Source organism: Anguilla rostrata, chromosome 5 (genome assembly GCF_018555375.3).
Source record: "Anguilla rostrata isolate EN2019 chromosome 5, ASM1855537v3, whole genome shotgun sequence".
NCBI classification, from domain to species: domain Eukaryota; kingdom Metazoa; phylum Chordata; class Actinopteri; order Anguilliformes; family Anguillidae; genus Anguilla; species Anguilla rostrata.
The window spans coordinates 55,521,628-55,532,370 of record NC_057937.1 but is presented as its reverse complement, the minus strand read 5'-3'; the positions used below and the strand labels follow the sequence as shown (position 1 = coordinate 55,532,370).

Genomic DNA, 10,743 nt, shown 5'->3' with positions numbered 1-10,743 from the left:
GCAATGGTGACCTCACCTGTAGGGTGAGTTAGGTGGATTTGTCTTTAGACTATCATTTCTGCACCAATACAAAATAACCAACATATCACAAGCACAAAATATACTCGTGTACAATGTAAAAATAACTGCATAAAAATTATTTTCTGTAGAAGGAAGGCTAAGTCTGTAGAGTGCAGGCATCTTGTAAAAACATTTTTAAAATGTAATTAGGCCTGGTTATGAAATACAGAAATAGAATATAGGCTTTTGGTTCACTCACAGGGATTTGAAATAATTGTATTCAGAATGTGTACATCATTGTAATATTTTAGTTTTTATATTTGTTTATATATTTGGTGTTAAAAAGGAAATAATTGTATCTTACAATGATACACTAATGTTCTTGGCACACGATATATTTTGAACTAATTTAAGATTTTTATTTCAGTCAGAGGAAACGGTCTAAAAATATATGTGTAAGATAATTTCAACGTATGTGTATGGAAATACGGCATACAAAAGTGACTTTAGAGTTAACAAGCTCACTCTTCTTGCTTTCTGGAATAAATACATTTTTTGTTTATTGTTAGTTGGCCTGAGTTTGCTTCTTTGTATACTACCAAGATTGCAAACCAATTTCCTGGTTTCCTGGAATCAGAATAAAACTGACAAGAGACGTTGCAGTTCCACTTCTCAGGCGGGGAACACCACCAGACTTTATTTGGAGATTTTATCCCCATCACTGGAGTAACAAAGTATTTCACAGAAACTCCTCCAAGCTTAATCCTTAAATAATATGCCGACGCTGCAGTATTTCATCCAAAATATTTTTCAGTTCAAGTTCAGGCTAAGGTTCATTTCCTACATTCAGAGTTTGGGGGCAGAGGACGTGGTGCAGACTGAAGGATTGTTTAGTTGCACGTAGCCTCATTTTGCCCCACCCGTTTTCCACAGCACGGCAAAGTTAGGATAAGTGGACACAGTCTACGGTTTCTACAGGGCCTTTTGAGGGCTGCCAGATTATGAGATTTTTAAGATGTCTGAGAAGAGACATTTGTGGAAAATGAGGGACAGGGAGGAGACGAGGGGATTTCCAGAGATGGACAGATAGCGGACATTTTAACACTTGAATGGGGCGGGGGAGCGGTTTTAAGATGTGATGGTTAAGAAGCATCTTTGGGGTGAAAAATCACAAGCATCTCCACGTAGGCACTGAACACGGGGGCGGAAATGGGGGGGGGTGGTTCTCTGGGAGCAGGGCAGTTAGGAGTTGAGATTGAGCTCTTCCTCCACGGGGGCAGAAATGGGGGGGGAGGGGATGGTTCTCTGGGAGCGGGGGGGCCAGGTTAGGAGTTGAGATTGAGCTCCTCCTCCTCCTTGGGCGGGGGCCGGCGGGGCCTGGGGGGCTCGTCCTCCCCCGTGTCCTGCTTGTCCTTCTCGGCCTCGATCCAGCTCTGCGGGGCGATCATCTTCTTGGGGCCGTGCGGCGGGGGCCCCAGCAGGGCCTCCATGTCGTCGTAGTTCACCACCTCCCGCTCCAGCAGGGCGTTGGCCAACTGAACACACAATGGGAGGGAAGTAGATCTCAGAGACATCAGCCTGGCCAACTGACACACAGGGGAGATAAATTCTGGGGCCAACTGAACACACACACGGGGAGGGGAAAATTAAATTCAAACATCAGCGCTGGCCAACTGAACACACACACGGGGAGGGGAAAATTAAATTCAAACATCAGCGCTGGCCAACTGAACACACACACAAGGGCAAATAAATTCAAACATCAGCGCCCTGGGGTAAGCATTGCTGCCCAAATGAAAACACAAACTGGGAAATACAGAGTGCTGAGACATTTTGGAATAAGGACACGCACCCAAAAAGACCAATGCAGAGTAACAACAATACCAAACTGGATATGATCAAGGGAAGTTAAGCACTAACCACGATCAGTTTGTCTCGGTTGTCCAGGAGTAATTTCTCAGTGTGTCTGTAGGCACGGGCAATCAACAACTTTGCCTCCTGAAAGACAGAAAAACCATCAGCAGAACAGAGGGTGAATCTGCACATTCCTGCCACTTCAGCTCAATTTTAAGCACATAAATCCTCGTGCTAAACCAAAGAGCAAGCAAAGACTGCTTAGAGCAGGGGTCCCCAAACTGTGGTGTGATCTGACGATGTGGTCGCCAGAACATTTTGCGTGAAAGAAAAAATGTAGCACAATTTAGTCATTTTTTGTCTCTTTAAAATGTGTAAATGTAGGCAACAAACAACCTATAATAAAGCAATGAGTCAGGAGAGGTCATGCGATATCACCAGTATAGTAATGGCTTAAGGGTGTTGTGAGGCACAAGGCGTGTGCGTGGGTAAGGTGTTAGGGTTGCGTAGATTTGTGCTCATTCATTTGATGTTGCCTCAGAAGAAAGTTTGGGAACCCCTGGTTGAGAGATTTTCCCCACAGTCCTGCTTTACGGCAGCAGCAGTGACACTGCACCGGGCAGCAGGGAGTCACTCACAAGATCCATCTGCTGCTGCAGCCCCTGGCTGAAGGGCCGGCGTCCGATGGCGCCCTCTTCCTCCGTTTCGGGGAAGGACACCTGGCCCACGCTGGGCGCCATGCCGTACTGCTTCACCATGGAGTAGGCCACGCGCGTCACCTTGCGCAGGTCGTCCTGGGCGCCTGGCGGGGGAGCGGAGAGAGGCGTCATGCACACACACACACACACGCACGCATACACACACACGCACGCAGGCACGCACGCAGACACACATACGCACACACGCATGCAGACACACATGCACACACATACACACAGGCGTCAGGGCTACAGGAGCGCGGGGGTGGAGAGAAGAGTCTCACGCACCCCACACCACACACACACGCACGCAGACACACATACGCACACACGCACACATGCACACACACGTGGCGCCGGGAGCACGGGGGTGGAGAGAAGAGTCTCACACACGCACGCGCACACACATACACACATGTGCCAGGGCTACAGGAGCGCGGGGGGCGGGGCCCAGTGGTGACGGACAGGAGCCTCACCCGTGGTGACCTTGTTGAAGGTGATGGCCTCGGAGGCCCGCCCCCCCAGCGCCATGCACATGCGCTCAAACAGCTGCTCCTTGGTGAAGAGGTACTGGTCCCGCGGCAGGATCTGCGCGAAGCCCAGCGCTGCGTTGGTGCGGGGCGCGATGGACACCTGGAGGACAGCGTCACACTGCAGGTGAGCCCCCCTCCAGACCTCAGACCGGCTCCATCACTCTAACACAGACAGCACTCTATCCCTGTTACTGCAGCTGCGCTGCCACAAATGTGCTTCAGTTCAACTCAGTTTTACATGTACACTGCTTTTTACAGAGACATTGTCACTAACATGCTTAAATAGAAAAGTGTACAAAAAGAAAAAAACCCAAATGCTAGCAATTGAGGGAATATATAAATAAAATGAACTCCCCAAAAAGAAGAAAAACACTGAAAGGGTAGCAAAAAAAATGGGCAGAATTCTCAGAAGGAACCCTGCTACAGAGGTGAAGCCCATCCTCTGCTGGCCGGCCTGGTGTAATAGTTAGAATGGAATTAATGGTAGCAAATGTAATGAGGGACCCATTAGATTTAGCCTAAACGCTGTGTTATAGGTCACGGTCTCCCCATGCAGGCCCTTGTGAGGGTTAGCTACGGCCTGAGTGAGCTCACCTTCATGACTGCCTCTGTGTGCTCCAGGAGCCAGCCCACCAGGGCGTGGCCCGATTCGTGGAACGCCACCACCCTCTGCTCCTCTTTGGACAGGATCTTGCTCTTCTTTACGCTCCCTGTAGGCCCAAGATAAGATTTAGATTTAGACTTGGGAACCTCCACCGCTGCCAGGCTGTGGGGGTCTGGGGCTCACTGCGGTGCGGTCGGGGGCGGTACCTGCGATGACCCTCTCCACCGCGTACTCGAAGCTGAAGGTGTGGATGGACTTGTAGCCCTCCCTGGCGGCGTGCAGCGCGGCCTCGTTGCAGATGTTGGCGATGTCCGCTCCTGCAGAGCGCGAACACCGTGCTCAGTACAACCAAAACCAACTGGACCACACTTTTAGTCCTCCCACTAACATGCAGGCTAGCTTACAAAGGGGCATAATCAATTGACTTTACAGTGGTCATGTATCACTTTATGTAGAACATGAAATTAAGTAAGAATTTTCTGGAAGGACTGTCCAAATTTTTTAATTGAACCCAGGGAAAGTGTTTTGTTGGACAACCAAAGAACACGCAGCTTATGGTTGGTAAATGCACAGCATGCCCAGCCAAAGTTTTTCCTTGACTTCAGTGAAATATATTGACCAGTGTGAAAGGCAGCTGAACTGTATGGTGTTGTGTAGCAGTCAGTGTGGATGTGATCGTTTCCTTCCTGGGTCAGAGGTCAGGCAGGACCCAGGGTTTATGCACAGCGAAGCGAACGGAGGAAGTGGTTACCGCTGAAACCCGGGGTGAGCTCGGCTAGGCGCAGCGAGTAGAAGTCAGCGGGCTGGGACAGTTTCAGGATCTTCAGGTGCTGCTCAAAGATCTCCTTCCTCTCCTTCAGACAGACACACAGACAGACAGACAGACTCACGGCATTAGCTTTGTGCATTAGCCTCAATTACATTAGAAATGAAACCCACATTTTCTTCTATACTATTGCGGAGCCTGCTGTATGTAAAGAGAGAACTGGCACGTCCGCACCTGCAGGGTGGGGAGATCGATGAATATGTGCCTGTCCAGCCTCCCCGGTCTCATCAGCGCGTTGTCCAAAATGTCCGCTCGGTTGGTGGAAGCCAGGACAATCACGTGGTCTGAAGTGCCCATTCCTGGAAGCAACGAAAACAAGAGCGAAAGAAGTACGGTTTAAACCCCCTTCACAAAAACCATAAAGTGGAGAGGGAAAACTACAGTTGCTCCAATTACTAAAGAAGCCAGGCAGAGCCCCCCCCCCCCCCCTCTCCCTCAGCTCACCGTCCATCTCCACCAGCAGCTGGTTGAGGGTCTGCTCCTCCTCGGTGTTGGAGAAGGCCGACATGTTGGTGGAGCGCTTCTTGCCCACGGCGTCGATCTCGTCGATGTAGACGATGCAGGGCGCGCGGGCGCGGGCTTCTTTAAACAGGCTTCGGACCCTGGCAGCTCCCAGCCCTACGCACAGAGAAACGGCCCGCTATCATGCGCCAGTGTGCCAGCCCCCAACATCTGCAAAGGCCATGATGACATCACCCACCATCACCCAGCAACTTCATGAGGACACAAATACAACCTTTTTCGGTCAGGAGCAACCTGCCATCTGACAAAGACCTAATGTTGCCTGGTTCAAATTTTCCATGGAAAGTCTACATGGAGGTGTGCTGTAATACTGTCACCAAAATCTGCATTTACTGACCTGGGGACATTTCCTAATTATGTATCAAATAGCTTTCGTAAACAAGACCGTGGCTTTCTCTAGGAGAACAGAAAGGCCCACAAACTCACCCCCAATGACCTCCACGAACTCTGACCCCGCCATGGCCAGGAAGGGGACCTGGGCCTCGGTGGCCACGGCCTTGGCCAGCAGAGTCTTCCCGCAGCCGGGAGGCCCCAGGAGAAGGGAGCCTTTGGGTACTTTGGCCCCCAGCTGGAGATACCTGTCGGGGTTCTGCCAACGGAGAAGGGCATAGGGTGGATGAGTTGCAGACCATCGGCACTCTGATCTTCATTTCCCAAATTTTCCTCTCGAGCCAGGCTCAGGAGCCACCTGCACCCTCACCTTCAGGTAGTCCACGAACTCCTTGACCTCCATCTTGGCCTCGTGCATTCCCGCCACGTCCTTGAAGCTCACGCCTTTGCCGGACTTCCCGTCCACGATGGTGAAGCGTGCCATTTTCAGTTGGTTCTTTGGGGGGGGGGGGGGGTCGGGACCGAAAGTGGGAGGAGGAGTGACAGCCAGAATAAGCATGCCTGCCCAAAGTTCGGAATACCCAGGGGTTATAGGAGGAACTGTGAACCAATCACAGGGCTGTACTTACGAATGCGCTGAATCCGCCTTCTCTGCCCCCCATGCCAGACAGACGAAAAATGTACCAGAGGACAGCCACTCCAATGGCTGCCATGCCCAGGGCATACAGGGCACTGCAACGGCAATGGAGGACGAGCATCAGAACACAGCACACAGAGCATCACAGCACTTTCCCTGCCCCGATTCAACCCACAACCTACCCACTGAGCCGCAACAGTTGGAGATCTAAGCAGCAGGCAGGGACCAATCACAGGAGCCCAAACTGATCAGCAGCCCTGATACTAAAAGACTTGGTAGCCAAAACCCTGCAATCAGATGCCCCTTCCTCTCTGGTTGAGGCTACGCCTAATCATGCCTCATCCTGTGGAACTCTCTTTCGTAATATAGACTCAATCTGATTTGTCACTCCAGGAACAGGTGACTCAGCGGGACACACCCCTGGAGAAGCACCCTGCAGCTGCTGCGGACACCCCCCCCCCGCCGCCACTCACTTCCCAAAGAAGCCGGTGCGTTTGTAGGACACGGGAATTCTGTCCTTGGAGTTGATGTTGAGCTCCTCCTCCGCAGCCCGCAGCTTCTCCTCGAACTTGTCGATGTTGGCCACCTGCATGCGGTACATCAGGGCCATCCTCTGCGCAAAACGGAGAACCGTCCGTTACATCACCACTGCGATGACATCGTCATATGCTACTGCAGCCACTTGACTCCATCACTGCTACGATGACATCATCATACTCCACTGCTGGATGTTTGGTCTTATGTTAAATAAATAATGAAGAGCACACATTTTCTGTGAATGTATTCATTTTTTTAAATCCCCAAAGAGCAGGTGGATTGTGATGACGTCGGGGGGGGGGGGGGGGAGAGACACACCGGCCTGCCGAAGATGATGGCGCCGGGGTGCAGGTAGATGTCCACGATGTCGCTCTCTGGGACCACCTGCACGCGCGCCACCTCCCCCTTGGCCAGCATCTCGTTGACGAAGTCGTTCCAGGAGATGTTGCCGCCGCTGCTGTTGATGGTGTTGAGCAGGCTCATGATGAGGGCGATGATGAAGAGCATGCGCAGTCGCTCCCGGTACATCTGGTCCTCCCGCTCGCGGCGTTTCTTGTCCTCTGCGACAGCGGACGGGGGCGGTAAGCGAGACGCGAGACCGAACGCCTGCCTCTCGACTCCCGCACTCTTACAGAGGACCCAAACCGCCATGCGGATTTTCTCTTTAAGAGTACTCATTAGGCTTTATCCAGCGTCATCAAAGTGGGTTCAAGAACTAAAAGGCCCCACTTTTTGCGCTTTGTTACTTGGGAATGTCACAGTTCGTCTATCTAAATTTTAACTTCAGTTGAGACAGACTTCGACTACCCATTCTGCTAACAAGGAAATAGTCATGTGAGCAAATGCATACTACTTAACTGTGCAATGCTTCACAGAATTCTTTGAGCCAAATGAGATCCACCATCAAGTTATTCAAAGCCAATCCATCATAGGACAACAAATTTTAAACAGCTGGTGCGAACAGATCAGTGTAATAACTGGGTTAGGAGAACGGGAATACCTGCCTGACTTTAAACCTCCGTCCTTAGGAAACATTCATGGAAAATTCAGAATTACCCACTAATGACCTGCCCATAGTCAGCACTGACCAGGCCAGGACTGCATTGCGAGTTTTGGAAGAGCTCCATAATTCCACCATGTGTCCAAAAAGTAAAACCCTAATAAAAATTAAGTCCATATACTTATTTTTCCTTTTTGTTTACCTTCATCTTCCTCAGGGGATTTTCCTTTAGGTCCGTCCCTCTTGTTTCTGTCTTGTTTGGACTGAGTAGTGCTGAAGTAGTTAATGGAACCTAAAAGAACATGTATTCAATCATGAGCACACCGCACACAAGCCTTCCCTGAGCGAAAATGTCGCCGCAAGTTAACAATTTAAAAAAATGCCAATAGTATCATACATAAGCTTATACATAAATGACCGCAAGCTTACCCAAAATATTCCATATTCCAAATGGGTTTTTGACCAGCTGGTTTTTAAATAAGGTTTTGCTGATCGCAAGCAACATTGGGCTAGGTGGCTGGTGCAAGACTTGCTGCAAGAGAATTGTTATAATCATAAAAAAGCAAAAGCACACCAAGTTCAGAAAGATGAAACTTCATTTTTGTACGTCATTTTAGCTGTGAGCTACTTGCACTCCGTTAGCTTGTAACACGCAAAGGCAGTTGGTAATTTCCATGATATCCTAGCTAATTCACTACCCTGTATTGACATCGGTATTGGCTTATAAGTCAAATATTATTCAAACTTAAACGCTTTAGTATCCAAAACTAGCTGGATAAAGCGTATGGTATGGAACCAAGCAGCGAGCAGCTATAACATTAACGTTACCTGTATAATTCCAGTTTTGAGGCCACGAAGTTGTTGCTTTGAAAACGACCGTGAGGAACATACATATCTGGAAAGTTTACAGTTTACGCAGATGGTATCAAAAGCCGTGCATTGCGCCGTTTTCCTGGTAGTGGTAAAGACGCTGGTATTTCCCAAGTGTCGGCTTTTGGTGTTTTGTAAAGAAGTCCAAATTGACCTGCTCCTGAGATTCCTGCACGATTTTCTGTTCAGCTGCAAAAGTAATGCAGCCATTTTCAGATGTAGCTATTATGCTTTCAAGCAGCAAACTGGCTAACTAACATAATATTATGTTATGATACTATGGCAAGACATGACGCCGAATACACTGTAAATCATTTCGCTGTCTTAGATCGCGCAAGTTAACGTCCAGTTAAAAAATATTAGTGTAACCTACTGGAAAGCTTCTGCTAGGTAATTGTTATTCAACCTCAAACTGATCCCTCCCACTAATGAACTTTCACCTTTGGCTTAACGCTCACACCATAAATGCAAACATAAATATATATGCACGACTAAATTAATTTTATGGATAGCCATTAACTTGAATAGTTTTAAATACTATCGTATACTCTTTACTTATTTTAAAGGACAGGAAATTACTTGGCAACCTTTAACCTGCATGATGTCATCAATACGTGCCGCAAGTAGTGTGAATTTCGTAAGAACCCGCTCTATGTTAAATAAATAAATAGCAAGGAACAAATGCCATGGGATGGCAATAACAACATCTGTACTGTACATTCTGTAAGCAGAATGCATTTTATTTAACCAAACATTTTATTTGCATTTCAAATGCATTTTATTTTGAATAAAATGAATATTAATGCATATTTTGGTATGGAATACCAACGTATTAATATTTTTGTTTTGTCTCATAAAACAACAACAAACACCAATGTGTGCGGCCAGCCTACATTTCAGTTGAATTTAGCTACTATTCATTTTCAGCAGCACCGGTAGAAAGATAGGTAACGTCAGCGTAAACATTTTTAAGATTCCGTTTGTCTGCGCCACACATGCAGGCTGCAGCATATCCGGCAGAGAGCGCTATTTACAAAAGTTAATCAATCCCGAGCTTCAGATAAGTGTGGTGACATGTATTGACGACTAACGTCATATTTGTCTTGAATAATATTGTATATTGATTGTTGACAAGGAAGTGTATCGGTTTTTAATACGGTTTCTTCCAGATGTTGCTCCTATTTTTTTTTTTAACTCCAAGCAGGTTGATGGATTCTAAGACTAATCTAAGCGTTGCTTTTGACTAGCCTACTTCATTAAAAATCGGTATATTTGCAATTCGGTTACATTACATGCAATTAATTATAGAAGAAATATTGGGGGTTGATCTCAACTATATATTTATTGTTAATAATTGAGATTTTCATAATAAGTGCACAACCGAATGTTACAAAAACAAAATAACGTAGACCTAGGCCTAAATATAAACAAATCACCTGCTCGTGTAATACTTTTTAATTTGTGTGTGCAACATGTAGATATATTTTTCGGGACAGTAGGTTCACATTGTAATATGCACAGTATGCGTAATTAAACATTTTACACTGCTACTTGCTACAGTAGACTAACCGTGTGTGAACACTGGAGACGGGGTGTCCAATTGGTTTGAGTAATTTAAATGTTCATAACAAAATTTGCGCTGTGTAGCTGGCAATTGATGTGAAAAGTGTGAATAAACTAGAAATATGCCTCTGCGGACCTCCATTGACTTTGCCATGTGATAAAATAGGCTACAGGCTACCCGACGCGCTCAGCAGATACGCTGTTTCACGACAAAATAATAAAACATACTTCGCTGTGAGCTGCACTCATAAGAAAGTATATTCCTTTTCCACCGTGAAGAAGTTGTTGCAGAAACATTTAACTCGCATAATTACTCTCGTGAACCATCATGAACATTTTTGAAATATGGTCTTTTCATTTATAGTATTGGGGGTAATCAAAACACAGTCTATGTTTTGTCGTCACATTAGTGGTAATCTAAATAGGCCAATAAACACAGAATCGCCAACTTCAGGGTCCAACCAATTATATATACTCTCTCATCTTCGTCCTGGCGATGCGCTGCTGGCCACATGTCTAACCTATACAAAACCTCTAAGCGTTCTCCATTTCCTCTGCTTAGTGCTCCAGCTCTCTAATGGAGATCGGGTCCATGCTGTGAAACTGTAGTGCTCCGGTACCATGTTGGCTCCAGAGCGACACTACTGTTGTAAAATGTGCGCGCCACCTCCTGAGCCAGAATGGCGTTAACTTCGTACGCGCACAAAATAGAAACCGCCTACATTCAGTGGCCAATCACATCCCATGTTTCAAAACGACTCATTCCCTT

At 47.3% G+C, this 10,743-nt stretch overlaps 1 protein-coding gene across 1 annotated transcript; it reads right to left on the bottom strand.

The window, feature by feature from the left end:
* Positions 1–1,097: 1,097 nt before the first annotated feature.
* On the bottom strand, positions 1,098–8,848 carry spg7 (SPG7 matrix AAA peptidase subunit, paraplegin). The gene is made up of 17 exons (XM_064337257.1): positions 8,370–8,848; positions 7,971–8,073; positions 7,744–7,833; positions 6,860–7,101; positions 6,478–6,617; positions 5,997–6,099; positions 5,738–5,863; positions 5,464–5,626; positions 4,960–5,133; positions 4,690–4,814; positions 4,441–4,543; positions 3,896–4,006; positions 3,680–3,795; positions 3,029–3,185; positions 2,493–2,656; positions 1,921–1,998; positions 1,098–1,535 (listed from the first exon to the last, which is right to left on the bottom strand). The coding sequence occupies exons 1-17, from the start codon at positions 8,619–8,621 to the stop codon at positions 1,326–1,328; spliced, it is 2,457 nt and encodes an 818-aa protein (XP_064193327.1). The 5' UTR covers positions 8,622–8,848; the 3' UTR covers positions 1,098–1,325.
* Between the last annotated feature and the right edge of the window lie 1,895 nt (positions 8,849–10,743).

Excerpts from the sequence above, each read along its gene's own strand:
- spg7 (XM_064337257.1), bottom strand. The coding sequence starts at position 8,621 with ATGGCTGCATTACTTTTGCAGCTGAACAGAAAATCGTGCAGGAATCTC. Across the intron at positions 6,618-6,859 it reads CCATCATCTTCGGCAGGCCG|AGGATGGCCCTGATGTACCG; the intron begins GTGTGTCTCTCC and ends CGTTTTGCGCAG. Across the intron at positions 5,134-5,463 it reads GTTCGTGGAGGTCATTGGGG|GGCTGGGAGCTGCCAGGGTC; the intron begins GTGAGTTTGTGG and ends CTCTGTGCGTAG.